The 25,815-nt window shown below is 40.2% G+C and overlaps 1 protein-coding gene across 1 annotated transcript in view; it reads left to right on the top strand.

Moving 5' to 3' along the window:
* The window catches only part of LOC138745860 (uncharacterized), a 71,659-nt gene extending 46,101 nt beyond the window's left edge, over window positions 1–25,558 (top strand). The window contains exons 20-26 of the mRNA XM_069903282.1: window positions 1,021–1,134; window positions 2,163–2,256; window positions 4,002–4,207; window positions 5,299–5,442; window positions 22,193–22,273; window positions 22,390–22,461; window positions 23,991–25,558. Coding sequence (XP_069759383.1) covers window positions 1,021–1,134; window positions 2,163–2,256; window positions 4,002–4,207; window positions 5,299–5,442; window positions 22,193–22,273; window positions 22,390–22,461; window positions 23,991–24,041 — 762 coding nt within the window. The 3' untranslated portion in view covers window positions 24,042–25,558. The remainder of the gene's footprint in view (window positions 1–1,020; window positions 1,135–2,162; window positions 2,257–4,001; window positions 4,208–5,298; window positions 5,443–22,192; window positions 22,274–22,389; window positions 22,462–23,990) is intronic.
* Window positions 25,559–25,815: the final 257 nt, after the last annotated feature.

The following is a 25,815-nucleotide window of genomic DNA, read 5'->3' on the forward strand; positions in this document are numbered from 1 at the left end:
GATGATGCAAAGGTTGTCGGAATTGTGAAGGGAGCTGAAGGTTGTCGAAGGTTACAAAAGGATATAGACACGATGCAGAGTTGGGTGGAGAAGTGGCAGATGGAGTTCCATCCAGATTAGTGTGACGTGATGCATCTTGGAAGGTCAAACTCGAAGGCTGGGTACAGGGTTAATAGTTGGTTACTTAACAGTGGGCAAGAAGAGAGGGACCTTGGAGTCCAAATCCATGCATCCCTCAAGGCGCCGCACAGCTTGATAGGATAGCTAAGAAGGCCTATAGGATGCTGGGCTTCATTAGTCAGGGGATTGCATTCAAGAGTCAAGAGGTCATGTTGTGGAGAAACTCGGCAGGTCAAACAGGGTCCTTTATGTAGCAAAGATAAGGATACAGAACCAGAGACTCTCACCAAGTCATGGAAACATTTCGGCAGGCGCCAGAAATAAATGGGGGGAGGGAGAGGGGGAGCAGCACAGTCCCACAGGAGGTAACAGGTGGATAAGGGAGGGAGGACACAGCAGCAAATGGGGGGGGGGAGGGGGGGATAGCTGTGTGACTGGAGAGGGAAGAGGGACAGAAGACAAGGGAAAAGGGAAGGAGAATGGGGAGTGAGCTAGCAGAAACTGGAGAGGTCGATGTTAATGCCATCTTGCTGGTGGGACAGTGCATGCATGAGGCCTTGGATGAACATGTAAGTATGGGAATGGAACACAGAGTTGAAGTGTTGGCCTCTGGGAGATCCCTGACTCTGATGCGGACAGAGCAAAGATGTTCAGCGAAGCGACTTCAGTCTGTGTCCTAGAGTATAGATTGTGACGTGGGTCTAATCCACACAGTAATTCAGTTTGGTGTTGAATGGAATGTATAATGGTCAGAGTTCACTCCATCAGAGTCGTGGTGGTGGTGTTCGGAGGTGAGTAATGCTTGGTCCTGTCAATGGGATCAGAAACCTCCTGAAAGCCGTTTGGCCTCTGGATGCAGAATTCTGCACGGTCGTTTAACAATATTTCAATGGTTTTCAGTTGCCGCGTGCAGTAAACACTCAGGCTCTGAGTGGCCCTCGTCTCCTTCGGATGGTGAACAAAGCTGCTGACGCTGTTAGCAAGATGACCATAAAGATGAACGAGTCCGATATAGTAAGTGTTTCATACCTCCTAATTTCATCACTGAATGGCTAAAGCCTGAATAGAAGCTTCTAAAACTTGGTCGATGCTGGTGGGAGCAGTTCTGCTTCGTGGCTGAGCCCATGACCTCGTGTTTGAATGAAATAGTTCCGTCCCTTCTGCACTTTTTGCAGCTGGCCACCGAGGTGCTGGCTGACTCACCTGTGGAATCTGGGAGAGTGCCCTGCTGCCAGGAACCTAGCTCCCAAGCTCTGCGAGTTACCTTTCTGGGTAATGACCGTGTGTGGAATTGGGGGATGTATTGTTTCTGTTTCTCTACATATGTTTGAAACGCTGCAGATTTCTTTCTCACCCCAGCATGAGCTGTTGCAGCGGTTTCAGTTGGGTTTTGTAATTTACCAACTCTTTGGTGTTGGAGCCAAGATACTGCACAGAAAAGGGCTCATCAACCTCCAAGTCTGCACGGCCTATCGAGTACCCATCTATATTCATCTTGGTTACCAGTGCTTCCCCTCTTGTCTTTGGTTCTTTGAAGTACTCGCCCAGATACTTCAACGTGAAACTACCTGCCCCTCCATCCTCCTCAGCGTGCAATCCACTTCCATTGCAAAGGATACTTGCTCAGATTCGCAGTTAGCGGTTAGCGCAACGCTGTTACAGCACCAGTAATCGGGACCGAGGTTGGAATCCTGTGCTGTCTGTAAGGAGTTTGTACATTCTCCCTGTGCATGGGTTTTCCCCGGGGTCTCCAGTTTCCTCCCACCATTTAAAAACATACTGGGGTTTGGGTTAATTAGGTGTAATTGTGCGGCACGAGCTCATGGGCTGAAAGGGCCTGTTACCGTGCTGTATGTTTAAATTTTTAAAAATTAAAATTCCCTTTGAGCCTATTCTGATAACCTCTGGTTTTAGACATCCCAGATATGGACCATGGAATGACCTGGTGGGAACCCTCTGGATGAGGAAAGTGGGGTGACGTCAGCATTGCCTGTTTATGCATCTGCCTCTGCTACACCCGATGTTTGTTGTTCTGTCTCCAGTGGTTTGAAGAGAAGTTTCAGGAGATGGAGAATGAAGACCAACAGTTACGCAAACTCCATGCTGTTGTTGAAACCCTCGTCAATCACAGAAAAGGTGAGGCATGGAAGAAGAAAAGGAAGCCAACAACAGGGGTAAAACACAAGAGTCTGCAGATGTCGTGGTTGCAGTAAAAGCACAAAGCTGGAGAAACTCAGCTGGTCAGACAGTGTCCTTTATATAGCAAAAACGTTTCTGGCTTGAGCCCTTCAGCAAAGTCCTACAAACGTGTCCAATTAAAGTCTTAGCTTAGTAATCCTCTTTGATGGAAGGTCAAATCTCTTCTGCCTCGGGCAGAATGCAGGAAGAGCAGTAGGATATGTGGTTTGGAGCTGTGACAGAAGCTCTGGTGCCTGGCCTCTGGCGAGAAGACTGCTTTGTGAACAGATACAATGGACTTTGCTGTTCTCATTAATTAGAGGAGCGATGTTGACTTTTCAGTGGCTGCTCATCTCAGTACGTTCCTCCACAGATTCCAGTCTCCTGTGTGGGAAAGAGTGGTCACTGTGTGGGGACCGAGTCTGGCCCTAAAGGCTGACCCACTGAGTTCCTCCGCTTATTGCTCCTGGTCCACTCTCCAACTTGGAGGGATCCTGGAAACATTTCTGCCCACATTTAGCATGGCTTGCTTTGTGTTCTCCGGCAATATTATAACGTGCACCTTGCTGCAAGAGATCGGGGAGATCGCTCAACTAGTTAGGATGTTTGGGATTTTGAAAATGAAAGCCTAGTTTGACGATGATAACTTTATTCTTATTAGTTAAGAGCCAAAACAGTGAACAGATCTATTTGAACACAAGACCAATTTGTCTGGGTTTAATCATTAACATAATGTTTGCACATGACTAAGTATCTAATGCTGAAACAATTCTGTTCCAGTTGATCACGGGAACATTAAACTCCCTGGGTCAGTGCAGGAGGGTTTAATGGTATAGTTGTCTATGACCTAACCATTGGCATCACTTTCAAACGAATGTCTGATCAGACAGTATAGAGAGGGCTTCAATCTTTTCCTCTTTTTTCCCCTCCCCACCCCACCATTTTGGATCCATTGATCATTGCAGCTTAGTCACAGGCCCTTCAGCCCTCCAAACTATTTTTCAATTTTGGCAAAAGTATCATATTTATTTCTTAAATGATATGTTATTTTCTCCATGGGCACGCAGTTGTGCATCTCCGTGACCATCGAGTGGTGAGGAGGGTGGGAGACGGACTTCCAGGTGACCGCAAAGTATTTTTTTTGCGACTGACAGGGCAATATCTACAAATTTAATTTGGAATTTAGTTAATTTTCTGCCCACGTCCTCCAGGTTTCCCAATAAATACAACTCTGGATCCAGCGGGAAGTCGTCCCCCATAATCCTAGTTAATAGAAAATTGAAGCCAAAAGGGTCTCACCTTCGCACAAGTCCATGTGGAGTGTATAAAAGTACCAATTTCTAGTCCACACCTGAAGTACATTTCCAATATCTCTGATTTTCCTTGATGTAATTTTCGTGGCGTGATTTATAATTGGAATTATAAATTGTAAGAAATTATATTGTACCAATCTTAGTCTGGCGTTGATCACTGGTGTTACATTTTCCCTACATAAATCTGACCAACACTCTTCATCGATCATTATTCCCAAGCCCCTTTCACCCTTAACCCATTTTTGGCATCCAAAAAATGCCTCAACAGGTGTCTCATACATTGCATCAACTTAACACGAAATGACTTGTCAAGGATGGAGGGTGATCATGATGGACGGTTTGATGTTTTGCGTATCAGTTCAGCTGGTAATCGTGTGATTCTGTCTTCAGAGCTTGCAGTGAACACTGGTGTTTTTGCCAAGAGTGCCGCCATGCTGGGGAGCTCAGAGGACCACACCGCCTTGTCCCGTGCATTGTCACAGCTGGCAGAAGTCGAGGAGAGGATTGAGCAGCTTTATCAGGAACAAGCCAACAATGACTTCTTCCTGCTGGCCGAGTTGCTGAGTGACTACATCCGGCTCATCTCTGCAGTGAGGGTATCAGCAGACACTAACGGTGCCATTCTGTCCTAAACCCTATCCTCTAAACTCTAGATGCTCACCACATTGTCACGCCTGGATGTTTTTGTAACCAATTTCACTGGACAACAAATTGATTCAGAAGTTTGCTTCCTGAAAAAAAAATTGGGGATTATAATAGACAATTTCAAACTGAACACAAAGATAGTTTCATATTTGCTGGATCATATAGGAAGTTGGAGAAACAGTAAATTTTAGAAAATTGGAGAAACAGTAAATTTAACTTTGATTGAATTTATCATGTTTAATCGCACTACGACGCTGACACATTCCATTAATTCAACCGACCTAAAAATGTTTTGCCGCTGATTTTTGTTTGTACTCAGCATCTGATGCCCCTCATGTCAGTGTCCAACAATAGTCAGCCGGCAGTGATGGATTCCACTTTTCCATGGTCACCCTGTCCTGATGAAACCTTTCACTGTCCTGATGAAACCTTTCACTGTCCTGGTGAAACCTTTCACCATGTTTGTTACTGACGGCATCGAGATCAGCAGGGAAGAAGTTCCAAGTGCAAATACAGAAAATGAATTTTCAATGACATGTTACACTTCATGTTTGAAGTAAACTTAAGTTCTATTTTTAAAAAATTTACATGATAGGAACATTTTAAGGTGATTTTTGTGATCACCAGCCTAAGATCCATGAAGTACCTCCAAAAGTGTTCAGAAAGCAAAATCTTCGTTGTCCAGTGTTATCTTTATTTCTGCTTGTCTTTTTTTTTTGTTGGTGCCAATGTACTGGGGGTGAAATGACCTCCAAGTAGAATCTGGGTTGTGTGTAAACTTTGCTCCTGGCAAAGGGAGTTGTGGTGGGTGTGGCTTCTATCCATTCACACCTTCCTCCTCCCCTGCTCTCCAAGGTCATGTACCTGCACAGCAAGGATCGCAACTGGACCCAGTCCTGCCTTTGACCTCCTTGGCCCTGGGCCATCCCACCCTGCACCAATAATTCAGCCTGGACTCCAGGCTCAGTAGTGCACTTTATAAATGAAGCTTTGGGATGGCTTGTATTGCTTTTAACTGGATGGTGTGGCTGTCCTGACACAGGGAGTGTTTGACCAGCGGATGAAAGCGTGGCAGCGTTGGCAGGATGCCCAGACCACGCTGCAGAAAAAGCGGGAGAATGAAGCTCGACTCATCTGGGCCAACAAACCCGAGAAACTGCAGCAAGCCAAGACTGAGATCACAGAGGTATGGTTCACTGCCACAGCCATCTCTCTGTATTGGACTGTCTACTGCTTCCCCTCTCCAACTCCATACACGTACGGCTGTTCACTTAACCTGCATATTCGTACTGCTCACTGGGGTTCATTAATCTGCTTGGTCCATGGGTATGGTTGTCTATGATCTACGAATGGACACCCATCACCATGGTGTCGAGGCTCCATCTGGAATGAAAATGTTGGCTTTCCTTTGGCTGAGCTAGAAGGTTTTCACGATTGTTCTGAGTTTTTGGGATGCTTGGAAGATTGGATGTAGCGGCCCCAAGCTGAAGAGGGAGAAGGCTTCCCCCCCCCCCCCCCACTCCCCTCCTCACCCTTCATCTCAGGCCAGCAGACACGGTGGTTTTTTTTTTTAAACATTTTTTATTTTTCACACTATAAACCATATTGACCAAGATACATACAGACATTTTTCTTCTTAAATATATAGTGTCGTTTTCTCCCCCTTTTCCCCCCTCCCTTCCCTCCCTCCCCCACCCCCCTTCCCATTTATTTAAAGTTCAATCTATAAGATACATTAAACCGTTAAACAATGTTGTCATTTAATAAAAATAAACAAGAAATTTTACTGAGTCCTTTCATTTCGTTATCTTCTCCTTCTATCATTTTAGGTGGTGGAAGTCCACGGTAGGATTTCTCTATTGTATTTCATGTATGGCTCCCATATTTGTTCGAATATTGTGATGTTATTTCTTAAATTATATGTTATTTTTTCTAATGGAATACATTTATTCATTTCTATATACCACTGTTGTATTCTCAAGTTATCTTCTAATTTCCAGGTTGACATAATACATTTTTTTGCTACAGCTAGGGCTATCATAACAAATCTTTTTTGTGCTCCATCCAAATCGAGTCCAAATTCTTTGTTTCTTATATTACTTAGGAGAAAGATCTCTGGGTTTTTTGGTATATTGCTTTTTCTGATTTTATTTAATATCTGGTTTAGATCTTCCCAAAATTTTTCCACTTTCTCACATGTCCAAATTGCATGAATTGTTGTTCCCGTTTCCTTTTTACAGCGAAAACATCTGTCTGATACTGTTGGGTCCCATTTATTTAGCTTTTGAGGTGTGATGTATAGCCTGTGTATCCAGTTATATTGTATCATGCGTAACCTCTGTTTATTGTATTTCTCATAGTTCCGGAGCATAACTTCTCCCATGTTTCATTCTTTATCTTTATGTGTAGATCTTGTTCCCAGTTTTGTTTAGGTTTACCGTTTGATTCCTCGTTCTCCTTTTCTTGCAGTTTGATGTACATGTTTGTTACAAACTTTTTAATTATCATTGTGTCTGTAATCACATATTCAAAATTGCTTCCTTCTGGTAACCTCAGACTGTTTCCCAATTTGTCCTTCAAGTAGGTTTTCAGTTGGTGGTATGCAAACATTGTATTGTGAGTTATATTTATCCTTCATTTGTTCAAAGGATAATAATTTATTTCCCGAAAAACAATTTTCTATTCTTTTGATCCCTTTTCTCTCCCATTCTCTAAAGGAAAGGTTATCTATTGTGAAAGGGAATAGCTGATTTTGTGTCAATATTAGTTTTGGTAGTTGGTAATCTGTTTTATTCCTTTCTACATGAATCTTCTTCCAAATGTTGAGCAGATGATGCAATACCGGTGAATTCCTACGTTGCACCAATTTTTCATCTCATTTATATAGTATATGTTCAGGTATCTTCTCCCCTATTTTATCTTGTTCTAATCTGGTTTTTCCCTTGTTTGATAAAAATCTGATAGGTATCTTAATTGTGCGGCTCTATAATAATTCTTAAAGTTTGATAGTTGTAAGCCTCCTTGTTTGTACCATTCTATTAATTTATCTAGAGCTATCCTCGGTTTCCCCCTTTCCATAAGAATTTCATTATTATTTTCTTTAACTCCTTTTTTTTTTAAATTTTTTATTTTTCACACCATAAATCACATTAGTCATGATATACACTATTTCTTTTTCACACATATACAGTGACTTTTTCTCCCCCCCCCCCTTTCCTCCCAAACCACCCCCCCACCCCCCCCTCTCATCCATTTTAGGTATACAATCTAGGTTGCATTAAGCCAGTCAGACAATGTTGTCATTCAACAAAATTACACCAGAAATTCTACTGAGTCCATTCTTTTCTTTCCTTCTCCTTCCATCAACTTAGGTAATGTTTGTCCCCGGTAGATTTTCGCTATTGTATTTAATGTAAGGCTCCTATACTTGTTCGAATATTTCAATATTATTTTTTAACCTATATGTTATTTTTTCTAATGGAATACATTTATTCATTTAAATTTAGTAGTTTCTTCCTTTTAATTTGGTTATGTATTCCATTAATATTTAAAGACATATAGTTCAGCGTAGCCCTTTTATATTTTGTTTATCTTCTCTTTCCGTTTTTCCATCATTACCTTTCCTCCTTTTCCATTTCTGTTTTCTTATTTTCAACTCTTTATAAGACAACATTCCTACAACATCCAACATTTTCCTTATTCTCCTATTTCTATCTTATTTATCCCCAATCTCCCCTTCACCTCCTGAGTTGTCCTTTATCCCTTGTCGGACAACCACATCTCCCCTCTCCATTTGGATTTGCGAATCCACTCGCAAGCGTCAACTGATTTTGCAGTGACCGCTATTTCCCCTCACCCCGCCCCCCCAGAAAAGATTTCACTTTTCATATGTCACAAAGGTCACTCTTTTAATTCCCTCCTTATTCTCTCTATTCCATTACCTTCCCTTATTAATTCTTGTCTATACTATCTATATTTTCCTCTAAGTACAGATACATTCACGTATGCACATTGTCTCTATTCACTCTTATACCTCTTTACCCGCATACATATCAATCGTGATCATTTTTACTCTCATTACCCGTCTTCATCCCTCAGTCTATTTTTGTCTTTACCCACATACATATCAATCGTGATCATTTTAACTCTCATTACCCGTCTTCCTCCCTCAGTCTATTTTTGTAATTGTTCTGCAAATTTTCGTGCTTCTTCTGGATCCGAGAACAGTCTGTTTGGTTGTCCTGGAATAAATATTTTCAATACCGCAGGATGCTTCAGTGTAAATTTATACCCTTTCTTCCATAAAATCGCCTTTGCTGTATTGAACTCTTTTCTCTTCTTTAGGAGTTCAAAACTTATATCTGGATAAATGAAGATTTTTTGCCCTTTATACTCCAGTGGTTTGTTGCCCTCTCTTACTTTTTCCATTGTCTTCTCCAGTACCTTTTCTCTTGTAGTATATCTTAGGAATTTTACTACAATAGATCTTGGTTTTTGTTGTGGTTGTGGTTTAGAGGCCAATACTCTATGTGCCCTTTCTATTTCCATTTCTTGCTGTAGTTCTGGACATCCTAGGGTCTTAGGGATCCACTCTTTTATAAACTCCCTCATATTCTTGCCTTCTTCATCTTCCTTAAGGCCCACTATCTTTATGTTATTTCTTCTGTTATGGTTTTCCATTGTATCTATTTTTTGAGCTAGTAGTTCTTGTGTCTCTTTAGTTTTTTTATTAGATTCCTCCAATTTCTTTTTTAAGTCTTCTACCTCCATTTCTGCTGCTACTGCCCGCTCTTCCATCTTGTCCATTTTCTTTCCTGTTTCTGTTAAGGTCATCTCCATTTTATTTATTTTCTCTTCTGTGTTGTTTATTCTTTTTCTTAAATCCTTAAATTCCTGTGTTTGCCATTCTTTAAATGACTCCATGTATCCTTTAATAAGAGCAAGTATATCCTTTACCTTGCCTTTCTTTTCTTCTTCTATTTCACTGTACTCTTCCTCTTCTTCTTCCTCTGGGTTGGCCATCTGTTGTTTCTTTGGTGCCCTTTCCTCCTCTTCTTTCTTGTTTCTATTGTCTTCTGTGGTCTCTTCTTGCTGCAGGTGTTCTGCAGCTGTCGTTGCCGGCTGTGGAGATCGACTCCCCAGCTGGTCCCCCCTCCCGTCGGTGTGTTTTCTTTCATTCGCATCGCGCATGCGCGGTTGCGCACTTTTACTCGGCTCTGCGAGCCATTTTTGTAGTCCATTATTTACTGACCTGAGGGAGCGGGTTTCTCTCTCCACAGCGGGCCTCTTCGGACAGGTAAGGCCTTCACCTTTTTCCTCCTTTGTCTTCTCTTCCTCTCTTCTTACCGTTGCTTTCGATTTTTCTTTTTTTGTCGCCATCTTCTTTCCACCTTTATACTCACTTTTCTGTAACTTTTATTTCTGTGCCTTTGAGTTTTCTTTTGTTTTTCCCGACTTTTCTGGAGAGGGCTGGAGTTCACCGTCCGGCCACTACTCCATCACGTGACTCCTCCATTTTCTTTAACTCCTTTTTTTTTTTTTTTTTTTTTTTTTTTTTTTTTTTTTTTTTTTAAATTTTTTATTTTTCACACCATAAATCACAATAGCCATGATATACACTTTTTCTTTTCCACACATTTACAGTGACTTTTTCTCCCTCCCCCCTCCCTCCTCCCAAGCCACCCCCCCATCCCTCCCCCCTCTCATCCATTTTAGTTATACAATCTAGGTTGCATTAATTCAGTTAGACAATGTTGTCATTCAACAAAAATACACCAGAAATTCTACTGAGTCCATTTTTTTCTTCTCTTCTCCTTCCATCAACTTAGGTAATGTTTGTTCCCGGTAGGTTTTCGCTATTGTATTTAATGTAAGGCTCCCATACTTGTTCGAATATTTCAATATTATTTCTTAAACTATATGTTATTTTTTCTAATGGAATACATTTATTCATTTCTATATACCATTGTTGTATTTTCAAATTATCTTCCAATTTCCAGGTTGACATAATACATTTTTTTGCTACAGCTAGGGCTATCTTAACAAATCTTTTTTGTGCATCCTCCAAGTCAATTCCAAATTCTTTATTTTTTATGTTACTTAGGAGAAAGATCTCTGGATTCTTTGGTATATTGTTTTCTGTTATTTTATTTAATATCTGATTGAGATCATCCCAAAATTTTTCTACTCTCTCACATGTCCAGATTGCATGAATTGTTGTTCCCCTTTCTTTTTTACATCGAAAACATCTATCAGATACTGTTGGGTCCCATTTATTTAACTTTTGCGGTGTAATGTATAGTCTGTGTAACCAATTATATTGTATCATACGCAGCCTCGTATTTATTGTATTTCTCATCGTTCCAGAGCATAACTTCTCCCATGTTTCCTTTTTTATCTTTATATTTAAATCTTGTTCCCATTTTTGTTTAGTTTTACCATTTGTTTCCTCATTTTCCTTTTCTTGCAGTTTAATATACATATTTTTTATAAATCTTTTGATTAACATTGTATCTGTAATCACATATTCAAGGTTACTTCCCTCTGGTAAACTCAAGTTGCTTCCTAATTTATCTTTCAAGTAGGATCTCAGTTGGTAATATGCCAGCGCTGTATCTCCCGTTATATTGTACTTATCTCTCATTTGTTCAAAGGATAAGAATCTACTTCCTGAAAAACAATTTTCTATTCTTTTAATCCCTTTTTTTTCCCATTTTCTAAAGGCAAGGTTGTCTATTGTAAAAGGGAGTAGCTTATTTTGCGTCAATATTAGTTTTGGTATTTGGTAATTTATTTTATTTCTTTCTACATGTATCTTCTTCCATATATTGAGGAGATGGTGTAATACTGGAGAAGTTCTATGTTGTACCAATTTTTCATCCCATTTATATAATATGTGTTCAGGTATCTTTTCCCCTATTTTATCTAATTCTAGTCTCGTCCAGTCTGGTTTTTCCCTTGTTTGATAAAAATCTGATAGGTACCTTAATTGTGCGGCTCTATAATAATTTTTGAAGTTTGGCAATTGTAAGCCTCCTTGTTTATACCATTCTGTTAATTTGTCTAGTGCTATCCTCGGTTTCCCCCCTCTCCATAAAAATCTCCTTATTATTTTCTTTAACTCTTTGAAGAATTTTTCTGTCAGTTGTATTGGCAATGCCTGAAATAAGTATAGTATCCTTGGAAAAATGTTCATTTTAATACAGTTTATCCTTCCTATCAGTGTTAGTGGTAGCTCTTTCCAATGCTCTAAATCGTCCTGTAGTTTTTTCATTAGTGGATTGTAATTGAGTTTATATAATTGGCCTAGATTTTTGTTTATTTGCACACCTAGGTATCTTATTGCCTGCGTTTGCCATCTGAATGGGGATTCCTCCTTAAATTTTGAGAAATCCGCGTTATTCATAGGCATTGCTTCACTTTTATTTACGTTTATCTTGTATCCCGACACTTCTCCATATTCCTTCAATTTCTTATATAGTTCTTTTATTGATAGTTCTGGTTCTGTTAAGTACACTATCACATCATCCGCAAACAGACTGATTTTATATTCCCTGTCTTTTATTTTTATTCCTTTTATATTATTATCTCTTCTTATCGATTCTGCTAGTGGTTCTATAGCTAGCGCAAACAATAATGGTGATAGTGGGCATCCCTGCCGCGTTGACCTGCTTAAGTTAAATTGCTTTGATACATGTCCATTTACTGTCACTTTCGCTAACGGTCCCTTATATAATGCTTTAATCCAATTAATATACTTCTCCGGTAAACTGAATTTTTGCAATACTTTGAACAAGTAATTCCATTCTACTCTGTCGAAGGCCTTCTCTGCGTCTAAAGCAACTGCTACTGCCGGTGCTTTATTTCCTTCTACTGCATGAATTAAGTTAATAAATTTACAAATATTGTCTGTTGTGCGTCTTTTTTTGATAAATCCAGTTTGGTCTAAATTTACCATTTTCGGTACCTGTTCTGCTAATCTGTTCGCTAATAGTTTAGCTATTATCTTATAATCTGTGTTTAGCAAAGATATTGGTCTATATGACGCTGGTGAGAGTGGATCTTTCCCTTGTTTTAGTATCACTGTAATTATTGCTGTTTTACATGAATCTGGTAAGTTTTGTGTCTCATCAATCTGGTTGATTACATCCAGGAGGGGCGGTATTATTAGGTCTTTAAATGTTTTGTAGAATTCTATTGGGAGTCCATCCTCTCCTGGTGTCTTATTATTTGGTAAATTTTTTATTATCTCTTGTATTTCTACTGTTCCAAATGGTTCTGTTAATTTATTTTGTTCCTCTATTTGTAGTTTTGGTAGTTCAATTTTAGTCAAAAATTCATCTATTTTCCCTTCTTTCCCTTCGTTTTCGGTTCGGTATAATTGTTCATAGAATTCTCTGAAGTTTTCCTTAATTTCTTTTGGATTATATGTAATTTGTTTGTCTTTTTTCCTTGTTGCCAATACCGTTTTCTTAGTTTGCTCTGTCTTAAGCTGCCATGCTAGGATTTTGTGTGTTTTTTCCCCTAGTTCATAATATTTCTGTTTTGTCTTCATTATATTCTTCTCCACCTTATATGTTTGTAATGTTTCATATTTTATTTTTTTATCCGCCAATTCTCTTCTTTTGGTTGTATCTTCCTTTATTGCTAATTTTTTTTCTATGTTTATTATTTCCCTTTCCAACTGCTCTGTTTCCTGATTATAGTCCTTCTTCATCTTGGTTGCATAACTTATTATTTGCCCTCTAATGAATGCTTTCATTGCGTCCCATAGTATAAACTTATCTTCCACTGATTCCGTATTTACTTCAAAGTACATTTTTAATTGTTTTTCAATAAATTCTCTAAAATCCTGTCTTTTAAGTAGCATGGGGTTTAATCTCCATCTATACATTCTTGGAGGGATGTCTTCTAGCTCTATTGCCAATAACAGGGGTGAGTGGTCCGATAATAGTCTAGCTTTATATTCCGTTTTCCTAACTCTCCCTTGTATGTGGGCTGATAACAGGAATAGGTCTATCCTTGAGTATGTTTTATGTCTAGTCGAGTAGTATGAGTATTCCTTTTCTTTTGGGTTTTGTTTCCTCCATATGTCCACAAGTTTCATTTCTTGCATTGATTTAATTATAAATTTGATTACTTTGTTCTTCCTGTTAATTTTTTTCCCCGTTTTATCCATATTTGGATCCAAATTCAGATTGAAATCCCCTCCTATTAGTATGTTCCCTTGCGTATTAGCTACCTTCAAAAAGATATCTTGCATAAACTTTTGATCTTCTTCGTTAGGTGAATATATATTAAGTAGATTCCAAAGCTCTGAATATATCTGACATTTTATCATAACATATCTCCCTGCTGGATCTATTATTTCCTCTTCTATTTTAAATGGCACATTTTTGCTAATTAATATAGCCACTCCTCTTGCTTTTGAATTATACGATGCTGCTGTTACATGTCCTACCCAATCTCTCTTTAATTTCTTGTGCTCCAATTCAGTTAAATGTGTTTCTTGGACAAATGCTATATCTATTTTTTCCTTTTTCAGTAAATTTAGTAGTTTCTTCCTTTTAATTTGGTTATGTATTCCATTAATATTTAGAGTCATATAGTTCAGCGTAGCCATTTTATATTTTGTTTATCTTCTCTTTCCGTTTTTCCATCATTACCTTTCCTCCTTTTCCATTTCTGTTTTCTTATTTTCAACTCTTTACCAGACAACATTCCTACAACATCCAACATTTTCCTTATTCTCCTATTTCTATCTTCTTTATCCCCAATCTCCCCTTCCCCTCCTGAGTTGCCCTTTATCCCTTGTCGGACAACCACATCTCCCCTCTCCATTTGGATTTGCGAATCCACTCGCAAGCGTCAACTGATTTTGCAGTGACCGCTCTTTTCCCCCCACCCAGCCCCCCCCAGAAAAGATTTCGTTTTTTATATGTCACAAAGGTCACTCTTTTAGTTCCCTCCTTATTCTCTCTATTCCATTACCTTCCCTTATTAATTCTTGTCTATACTTTCTATGTTTTCCTCTAATTACAGATACTTTCACATATGCCCGTTGTCTCTATTCACTCTTATACCTCTTTACCCGCATACATATCAATCGTGGTCATTTTTACCCTCCTTACCCGTCTTCATCCCTCAGTCTATTTTTGTCTTTACCCACATACATATCAATCGTGATAATTTTTGCTCTCATTACCCGTCTTCATCCCTCAGTCTATTTTTGTAATTGTTCTGCAAATTTTCGTGCTTCTTCTGGATCCGAGAATAGTCTGTTTTGTTGTCCTGGAATAAATATTTTCAATACCGCAGGATGCTTCAGTGTAAATTTATATCCTTTCTTCCATAAAATCGCTTTTGCTGCATTGAACTCTTTTCTCTTCTTTAGGAGTTCAAAGCTTATATCTGGATAAATGAAGATTTTTTGCCCTTTATACTCCAGTGGTTTGTTGCCCTCTCTTACTTTTTCCATTGTCTTCTCCAGCACCTTTTCTCTTGTAGTATATCTTAGGAATTTTACTACAATAGATCTTGGTTTTTGTTGTGGTTGTGGTTTAGGGGCCAATGCTCTATGTGCCCTTTCTATTTCCATTTCTTGCTGTAGTTCTGGACATCCTAGGGCCTTAGGGATCCATTCTTTTATAAACTCCCTCATATTCTTGCCTTCTACATCTTCCTTAAGGCCCACTATCTTTATGTTATTTCTTCTGTTATAATTTTCCATTATATCTATTTTTTGGGCTAGTAATTCTTGTGTCTCTTTAGTTTTTTTATTAGATTCCTCCAATTTCTTTTTTAAGTCTTCTACCTCCATTTCTGCTGCTATTGCCCGTTCTTCCATCTTGTCCATTTTTTTCCCCATTTCTGTTAAGGTCATATCCATTTTATTTATTTTCTTTTCTGTGTTGTTTATTCTTCTTCTTAAATCATTGAATTCCTGTGTTTGCCATTCTTTAAATGACTCCATGTATCCTCTCACAAGAGCAAGTACCTCCTTTACCTTGCCTATCTTTTCTTCTTCTATTTCTCTGTACTCTTCCTCTTCCTCTTCTTCTTCCTCTAGGTTGACCATCTGTTGTTTCTTTGCTGCCCTTTCCTCCTCTTCTTTCTTGTTTCCATTGTCTTCTGTGGTGTCTTCTTGCTGCAGGTGTTCTGCAGCTGTCGTTGCCGGCTGTGGAGATCGACTCCCCAGCTGGTCCCCCCTCCCGTCGGTGTGTTTTTTTGTATGCGCATCGCGCATGCGCGAGGAGTCGCGCATGCGCGGTTGCGCACTTTTACTCGGCTCTGTGAGCCATTGTTGTAGTTCTCTTTCTACCGACCTGAGGTAGTGGGGTCTTCTCTCCACAGCGGGCCTCTTCGGACAGGTAAGGCCTTCACCTTTTTCCTCCGTTGTCTTCTCTTCCTCTCTTCTTTCCGTTGATTTTGATTTTTCTCCTTTTGTCTCCATCTTCTTTCCACCTTTATATTCACTTTTCTTTAACTTGTATTTCTGTGCCTTTGTATTTTCTCTCGTTTTTCCCGACTTTTCTGGAGAGGGCTGGAGTTCACCGTCCGGCCACTACTCCATCACGTGACTCCTCCCCATTTTCTTTAACTCCTTGAAGAATTTCTCTGTTAAGCGTATTGGTAATGTCTGAAATAGGTATTGTATCCTTGGGAAAATATTCATTTTAATACAGTTTATCCTTCCTATCAGTGTTAGTGGTAAGTCTTTCCAATGCTCTAAGTCATCTTGTAATTTTTTCATTAATGGTTAGTAATTGAGTTTATATAGATGGCCGAGGTTTTTATTTAGTTGTATACCTAGGTATCGCATTGCTTGTGTTTGCCATCTAAATGGCGATTCTTTCTTAAACTTTGTGAAATCCGCATTATTCATTGGCATTGCTTCACTTTTATTTGCGTTGATCTTGTACCCCGATACTTCTCCATATTCCTTCAATTTCCTATGTAATTCTTTTATTGATATTTCTGGTTCTGTTAAGTATATTATAATGTCATCTGTAAATAGACTGATTTTATATTCCTTCTCTTTTATTTTTATCCCTCTTATTTTATTTTCTGTTCTTATCAGTTCTGCTAGTGGTTCTATAGCTAACGCAAACAGTGAGGGAGATAGTGGACATCCCTGCCTTGTTGATCTGCTTAAGTTAAATTGTTTTGATATATATCCATTTACTGTCACTTTCACCAATGGCCCCTTATATAATGCTTTAATCCAATTAATATACTTCTCTGATAAACTAAATTTTTGTAATACTTTGAATAAATAATTCTATTCTATTCTGTCAAAGGCCTTCTCTGCGTCTAAAGCAACTGGTACTGTTGGAGCTTTATTCCCTTCTACTGCATGAATTAAGTTAATAAATTTACAAATATTGTCTGTTGTTCATTTTTTTAATAAATCCAATTTGGTCTAGATTTACTATTTTAGGTACATGGTCGGCTAATCTGTTTGCTAATAGTTTAGCTATTATCTTATAATCTGTGTTAAGTAGAGATATTGGTCTATACGACACTGGTGCAAGTGGATCTTTCCCTGTCCTTAGTATTACTGTAATTATTGCTGTTTTACATGAATCTGGTATGCTTTGCGTTTTATCAATCTGGTTGATTACTTCCAGAAGGGGAGGAATTAATAAGTCTTTAAATGTTTTGTAGAATTCTATTGGGAATCCATCCTCTCCTGGTGTTTTATTGTTCGGTAGTTTTTTTAATATCTCCTGTAATTCTTCTATTTCAAATGGTTTTATTAATTTATTTTGTAATTTCGGTAGTTCAATATTAGTTAGAAATTCATCTATTTTGTCTTCTTTCCCTTCGTTTTCAGTTTGATATAATTGCTCGTAGAATTCCCTGAAGTTTTCATTGATCTCTGTTGGATTATATGTAATTTGTTTGTCTTTTTTCCTTAATGCCAATACCATTCTTTTAATTTGTTCTGTCTTAAGCTGCCACGCTAGAATTTTGTGCGTTTTTCTCCTAGCTCATAATATTTCTGTTTTGTCTTCATTATGTTCTTCTCCACCTTATATATTTGTAGTGTTTCATATTTTATTTTTTTATCTGCCAATTCTCTTCTTTTAGTTGTATCTTCTTTTATTGCTAATTCTTTTTCTATATTTGTTATTTCCCTTTCCAATGTTCTGTTTCCCGATTGTAGTCCTTCTTCATCTTAGTTACATAACTTATTATTTGCCCTCTGATGAATGCTTTCATTGCGTCCCATAGTATAAACTTTTCTTTCACTGATTCTGTATTTATTTCAAAGTACATTTCAATTTGTTGTTCAATTAATTCTCTAAAATCCTGTCTTTTAAGTAGCATGGAGTTTAATCTCCATCTATACATTCTTGGTGGGATGTCCTCTAGCTCTATTGCCAATAATAGGGGTGAGTGGTCCGATAATAGTCTAGCTTTATATTCCGTTTTCCTAACTCTCCCTTGAATGTGGGCTGATAACAGGAATAGGTTTATCCTTGAGTATGTTTTATGTCTACCTGAATAGTATGAATATTCCTTTTCCTTTGGGTGTTGTTTCCTCCATATATCCAAAAGTTGTATTTCTTGCATCAATTTAATTATAAATTTGGTTACTTTGTTCTTTCTGTTAGTTTTTTTTCCAGTTTTATCCATGTTTGAGTCCAAATTAAGGTTAAAATCCCCTCCTATTAGTGTCTTCCCTTGCGTATCTGCTATCTTCTAAAAGATATCTTGCATAAATTTTTGATCTTCTTCATTAGGTGAATATACATTGAGTAAATTCCAAAATTCTGAATATATCTGACATTTTATCATTACATATCTCCCTGCTGGATCTATTATTTCCTCTTCTATTTTGATTGGTACATTTTTATTGATTAATATAGCTACTCCTCTGGCTTTTGAATTATATGACGCTGCTGTTACATGTCCTATCCAATCTCTCTTTAATTTCTTGTGTTCCACTTCAGTTAGATGTGTTTCTTGTACGAATGCTATATCAATTTTTTCTTTTTTCAGTAAATTTAACTGTTTCTTCCTTTTGATTTGGTTAAGTATTCCATTAATATTTAAAGTCATATAGTTCAACATAGCCATTTCATACTTTGTTTATCTTTCCTTTTCGTTTCCTCATCACCACCTTCCCTTCTTATCCATTTCTGCTTTCTTTTTTTGAACACATTATAAGACAACATTTCTAAAACAAAATATTTCCACTATTCTCATATCTAAAATTCCTTTAACCCCAATAGTCCCTCCCGTTTCTGAGTTGCCCTTTGTCCCTTGTCGGGCAACCACATCTCCCCTCTCCATTTGGATTTGCGAATCCGCTCGCAAGCGTCAACTGATTTCGCAGTGACTGTAATTCTTCCCCACCCAACCCCCCCAGAAAAGATTTAAACTTCATATATAACAAATGTCACTCTCTTAATTCCCTCCTTACTTCCTTTCTTCCATTTCTTTCCCTTCTTAGTTCTTACCTATACTCTATTTTTTATATATACACACATAGATATATATATATATATACCTACATACACACATACATATAGTTTGTCATTTTTGTTCTTGTTACATCTCTTTATCTCTCTGTTTTGTAGTTGTTCTGCAAATTTTCGTGCTTTTTCCGGATCCGAGAATAGTTTGCTTTGCTGTCCCGGAATAACTATTTTAAGTACCGCTGGGTATTTTAACATAAATTGAAAACCTTTTTTCCATAGGGTCGTTTTTGCTGCATTGAACTCCTTTCTCTTCTTCAGGAGTTCAAAACTTGTATCTGGATAGAAAAAAATTTTTTGACCCTTGTTTTCTAGTGGTTTTTTGTCTTCTCTTATTTTCTTCATTGCCTTCTCCAATATATTTTCTCTCGTTGTATATCTTAGGAATTTTACTAGAATGGATCTTGGTTTTTGTTGTGGTTGTTCTATGTGCCCTTTCTATTTCCATTTCTTCCTGTAGTTCTGGTCTTCCTAGGACCCTGGGGATCCAATCTTTTATAAATTCTTACATATTTTTGCCTTCTTCATCTTCCTTAAGGCCCACTATCTTTATATTGTTTCTTCTATTATAATTTTCATTATATCTATCTTCTGAGCTAACAGCTCTTGTGTCTCTTTAACTTTTTTATCAGATTCTTCTAATTTCTTTTTTAAGTCCTCTACTTCCATTTCTATGGCTGTTTCTCGTTCTTCCACCTTGTCCACTCTTTTTCCTATATCTGTCATGATCATCTCTAATCTATTCACTTTTTCTTCTGCACTTTTTATTCTTCTTTTTATTTCACTGAATTCTTGTGATTGCCATTCTTTCACTGATTCCATATATTCTTTAAAAAAAATATATCCATGTACTTGCCCTTCCCTTCATCTTCCATTTCTCTGTGTTCTTCCTCTTCTTCTTCTGAGTCCACTCCAGGATCTCTGTCCTTTCCTCTGTCTCTTCTGGTTTTCTTGTTGGGTTGTTTGTTTTAATTTGTTGGGTATTTTTTGGTCTTCTTATTTTTACTAGAAGTGTCTTGCTGCTGGTCTTCTTCCTCTGGGTTGGTCCTCTGTTGTTTCTTTGATTTCTTATTTTTACTCTTTTCCTTCTTGTTCCCGTTATTTTCTATGTTTTCCTCTTGCTGTTGTGTTGTAGTTGTCTGTTTCAGCTGTGGAGATCGACTCCTCAGCTGGTCCCCCCTCCCGTCAGTGTTATTTTTGTCTTGCGCATCGCGCATGCGCGAATCCTCGCACTTTTGTTTGGCTCCGTGAGCCATTTTTGTAGTCCTGAGTTCGGGGCTTCGACTGACCTCAGGGAGCGGGCTTCTCTCTCCGCGGCGGGCCTCCTTGGACAGGTAAGGCCTTCACCTTCTTCCGACACCCTTTCTTCTTCTCCTCTTCCCGTTGCTTTTGGCTTTTCTTTTTTCACTGCCATTTTCTCCACATCTTTATTTTCACTTTATTTTGGTTTTTATGTTTGTGCCTTCGTTTTTTCACTGTCTTTATTTTACTTTTCTGGAGAGGGCTGGAGTTCACCGACCAGCCACTACTCCATCACGTGACTCCCTAGCAGACACGGTGGTTGAAGTAAAAACACAATGCTGGAGAAACTCAGCAGGTCAAAGTGTCCTTTACATTAGCAAAAATAAAGATACATAGCAAGGTATGGACAAAAGATATGAGCAAAGCAGCACTTCACTCCTGTATCCGTGGGAGTCGTCTCTGGCATCCACTGTTCCCATGTGGGCTTCTCCACATTGGAGAGACTGGGCGCAATCTGGGAGGTTGCTTCGCTGAGCATCTTCGCTCTGTCCACATCAGTGACTGGGATCCCCAGGGGCCAACACTTCAATTCTGTGCCCCACTCCTACAATGACATGTCAGCCCTCATGCCTGTCAAACCCAGACCACCCATAAATAGGAGGAGCAACGCCTGATTTTACCGTCTGGGCCCTCTCCACTTCTCCAGTTTCTGCTCGTCCCCTCCCCGTTCTCCCTCCCTTCCCTATTTCTGTCTCTTCCCTATCCATTCACAGAGCCATTCTTCCTCCCCCCTCCCCTCCCTGTTTGCTGCTGTCCCCTCCCTCTCTGATCCATCCTGCCTGAGGGCCTGTGCTTCTCCCATTCCCCCCCCCCCACCCCCACCATTTTGTCTGGGTGCCTGTTGCCCATACCTTGGTGAAGGGTTCAAGCCTGAAACGTTGGTGATGAATCTTTGCTTGGATAAAGTTCACTGTTTGACCTGCTTAGTTTATCCAGTATTGTTTTTTAATTCAACCACGGTGTCTGTAGACTTTCATATTTACTCCAGGAATGTGGTAAAGTTTGCCAGTGGGAGGATCACTTTTACATCTTGTCCCTGTACAGGAAGAGGAGAAACTGTAGAAATACATCTGGCTGGGATTGGAGGTGTTGGGCCAGTTGCACTGTGGATGGGGAGGTGTTCTGATACAGTACGGACCATAACCCGAGAGGGTCACCTCTGGGCCTTTGTTCAGCACTAACACTCCATTCAGCTCTAATTTTACTCTTGCCTTTGGGTATCATCCCTTGTTCTACCTCTATCAGTTTGAGTTCATCTCAAACTCTACTGCCCATTAAACCCTTGAGTATGTCATGGCTGATGGACCTTGGCTCCCAGTGAAGTGACCATCTCTACAAATGTTTGGTGTCCTCCCGACATCATTGCTCCCTCCCTCTTGTAAGTATTTTATTGCTTCCTCCTCCATGGGGGCTTGACCAGTGCAAGACCCTGAGCTCTAGAATTTCTTCCCTCTACCAGTCATTGGTTTCTCTACCTTTATTTAGTCTTTCTCTATGATTAAAGCTCTTGTGTAGCTTTGTTGAATTTGTTAAAGCTGCTGTTTAAAAAAAAAAAGGATTATTTTGTTGGAATTATGACATAAATGGTATGGTGTGACTGAGCGAGATGTGACTGGTGATCCAGTTCTCTCATCTGCGGTGATTATTTTGGGTTATGGTACTCAGGTTGGCACGGTTAGCATAGAAACAGCGCCAGCGACCGGGCCTCGAATCCCAAGCTGCCTGTAAGTGTTTGTACCATCCCCCTGTGTCTGCATGGGCTTCCTCCAGGGGCTCCGGTCTCCACCCAGCAATCAAAAGGCATACTGGGGGTTTTGGGTTGGTTGGGTGTAGTTGGGCGGCACTGGCTTGTGGGCTGAAAGTGCCTGTTAAAATTCGGTATGTCAAAAAAATGTAAAAATTGGAATATAAACCTTCGTGTATTTGGGCATTGTTGGGGTTCCTGGTTCTTTCTGCTGAATAAACTGGGTGGGGGTGAGAGGGGATGGGGGGAGGAATTCAGCCGTGTAATTCCACTTGGAAAGATAGAGAAACCTGGTAACTTTCAACAACTACCTCTGGTGTCCAGTTTGAATTGAAATGCTGCCTCCACAGACCAGTACTGAGGAACTGAGCCACGCTGTGCTAACTGACCACTCTCTTTCACAGTGGGAGCCCAAAGTTCTACAGTGTGAGAGAGAATTTGAGCGAATCTCAGCCACGATTCGAAAGGAAGTTGCTCGGTTTGAGGTGAGCACTGCTTTCACCGCACCCTTCTCTGGGTGGGGGCACTACCTTGGCCCCGAGCCTGTAACGATTGGAGCTTCTCCAAGCTTCTAAACTCCTCTATTTTGTTTATTTTTCAGATTGAGCGAATCAAAGACTTCAAAAGCCGGGTTATTGTGTACTTAGAAACTCTTCAGAATTCTCAGCAACAGGTGAGCACCTCTGGCCGGGACCAGAGTATTGTTCATTCATGTTGTGTTTAGTTTTGTTTCGAGCTCTGTGCTGTGATGCGTGAGTCTGATTACTGGCACGCGGGCTCTTGGAGTGATGCATTTCAAGTTAGTCCATTAGATTAAAGACACAACGCTGGAGAAACTCAGCAGGTCAAACAGTGTACTTTATACAGCAAAAATAAAGATACAGAACCAACGTTTCGGGCCTGAGCCTTTCATCAAAGGTATGAGCCTTTGCTCTAGAAAGGACACTGACCCGCTGAGTTTCTCCAGCACTGTCTTTACTTCAGCTGCGGTGTCTGCAGACTCTCGTGTTTTACTGTAGTCCAGAAGATGGCTGATTTTGGGAAGATGGAGCAGCACCTCACTTGAATTGCAGCCAAGTTGAAGGTCACTTGTAAAAATGAGCAGCCAGAAACAAATCAGAGATGATCTGTAAGATAAGGGGTTGTGAGGGTAAACAGGGCTCACAGGCCATTTGACTCTACCAAGTCCCTGCTTCTGCTTGTCCCCCTCGTGCCTTCTTCCTGAAGCAGTCTACTCCCTCTATCTCAGGCCTGCCCAGATTCCTCTGAAAGATTTCTATATTTACTACAACCATTTTGAATTCCATCTCTGCATCATCCTGTTGAATCCCATGATCAGCTTGTATTGCTGGGTGTAACTTCATCTATGTGAGTGAACAGGTTATCTCTGACTCTCTAAACATTCATCAATTTTTTAAATTTTCTAAGTCCTCACCCAGATGATCCTTTGGCCACTGTGACCTGGGTCGGCTATGATTGTCCACCTGCTCTCTTTCTCCTTGCCCTCGTGTATTGCACAGGATTAATGCCTGCTCCTTTCCTCCTGTGAATTCTCATTCTCCTGAGCAGTGGGTAACACTGATTGGAAATTTCCCCCCCCCCCATACCAGTGTCTCCAGCTCTGAGCAGAGGGACTTGAGATGTGGGAATGTCCTGCCAGTGTGTGTGCTTGGACTGCAGCTTGCAGACGCAGATAAAATAATACAGTAAAAGTCCAAAAATCCGGATGCCAGAAATTCTGACCACCTGAGAATCCGGACTTCACGAAAACTCTTGGCTTTTTTTCTGCGTGCATGCATCAGCACCTGAGAATTCGAAAGTGGAGACCAACCCAATCCCCAACCAGTCTGTATTTTAGGACTTTAACTGCAATGGACATCTTGGTTGACATTAGCAGGTTGCATGGAGGGGCTGTGTCTGAGCTATAAAACTCTGGCACCATGGCTCAGACTTTCTGAAACCTCTTTCTTCTGATTCTTTACCACGTTTACACTGGTTGCCAAAAAATGTAGGCATTATGAACCATGCCACTTGTGGGGATGTTAGCCGTCCTCCCTCTATCAGTGGTGATCAGGGGCAGTGGGTGGGATGTTGGAAGTGCTGTCCAAGGAGAGCCCAGGACGTGAATCAGTGGGGACCATGCAGTCTTCTCATTTTGGGAAATATTGTATCTCTCACTCAACACTCTTGTTTCTATTGCAGCTTATTAAATATTGGGAAGCCTTTCTACCGGAAGCAAAAGCAATTGCATAGCGGGAGTGAGAGAGGAGTGGACACTTGCTGCATTTTGTACTGTACCTCCAGCCTATAAGTGAAACTGTAATCTCACCTAAAAAGGGATGGTCTTTTCAATGATTGCAGTTCTTTCATGCGCTTCACACGATAAACCTCGTAACTTTAGTTTGCAAATATTTTCTTATTTGATTGTTGGGAGCATCAGATTTGGTGTCCTTGAAATTAGTTTGGGAGGGGGAGAGGAGGGGGGCTGATTTGGTGTGGTAGAATTTGCCCACCTCCCTCTCTCCTGATGACCAGCCCCTGCATGTTCCACTGTGGCACGACTCTAACTTAAAGTTGCTCTTGAAATGAAAGGAGGTGCCAACATGATTCCCTGCAAGGGACTGGGAGATGTGGTCACGTGACTAACGGCCATACAGTCAGGGCAGGTCCTCCACCCAGCTGCATAACATTATGACATTGCTCCAGCTTTTAAAGCAATAAACCCCTCCCCCCCCCCTCCGGCCAATAGTTGGCATGGGAACGGCAGGCTACACACACCAGTCTCCAAGGCAGGCCCAGATAAATAGACCACTGCTGAATTGGCGGGGGGGGGGGGGGGCTTGCATAATAAATGCCTCTTATTCCTGAAGATGCACTGCTGTTGAGTGAATATGATGAACATTGCAGTTACAGCGCAGTGTTGCTGGGGAGGGGATGAAGCCCCTCTTACAGTGAAAGATTGTTGAGGACCATTGTGAACACATTAATAGTCCCATTCCTTCATGAAGCCTGCTGAACTGGTGGCATAAATGCCAAAGCAAATAAATTAGCCATGACTGCAACTAGCAGCTTGATCCAAGTAGAACCTCCAATCAAGATCTAGTTTCACCTGCTGCTGACCACCACTGGGGTTATTTTGTTTCCAACCCTTTGATCGTGGAAGCTACAGCTCTGGTGTTTGGCGAGGGAAATCTGATGTTCATCATTGAGCTCAGTTTCTTTGCAAGTTACCAGAGCTGATTCTGTTTTTTCACTGGAGTAAAGATGGAAAAACGTGAAGGGATTTCACTTTTGAAGCGTCACATCAAAGTCTCTTGTCTCTCACCTCCCCCCCCCTCCCCCCCCCGCCTCTATTGTCAAGGGGTGCCTACAATAATCGCTGGGTAAGTGGTGTGTGTGTGGTCCCAACAAGACAAAGTGTCCCTGACCTGGCAGTGAAGGCAGCGAAGGAGGTCACACTGTTTACATTCCCGTCAACACGGCGTTACCTGGTCGGGGATTCTCTCTGTAGGTACTGATGGCCTAAGGGTACAGTGATCATTGCACTAAAATCTTCGCCTTTCATTTCATGTAGTTCCAGAGGATTCAAAACCGTTCCTCCATGTAGTTCCAGAGGATTCGAAACCGTTCCTCCATGTAGTTCCAGAGGATTCAAAACCGTTTCCTCCATGTAGTTCCAGAGGATTCAAAACCGTTTCCTCTATGTGAAGTACTCAATTTTTTTTTTTATTTTGTAACTTTTACTTTCACAATAAATTCATAAAAATGTACTGGTCCTTTTTAATTTTGTCAAAGCAGGAAGTCTGCAGTAACAGATGATGCTCATCTCATCCTCTCCTTCCCCAGCACAGCCTTTCAGAATAACCCCATCCACGCTGGATGAGCTGATGAACGGAGGGGGTCCCACAAAGTCCACGTCCACGCTGGATGAGCTGATGGACGGAGGGGGTCCCACAAAGTCCACGTCCACGCTGGACGGGCTAATGGACGGAGGGGATACCGTAACTTGAATCAATTTGCCCAGGTT

Source organism: Narcine bancroftii, chromosome 11 (assembly GCF_036971445.1).
Source record: "Narcine bancroftii isolate sNarBan1 chromosome 11, sNarBan1.hap1, whole genome shotgun sequence".
Classification (NCBI taxonomy): Eukaryota; Metazoa; Chordata; class Chondrichthyes; order Torpediniformes; family Narcinidae; genus Narcine; species Narcine bancroftii.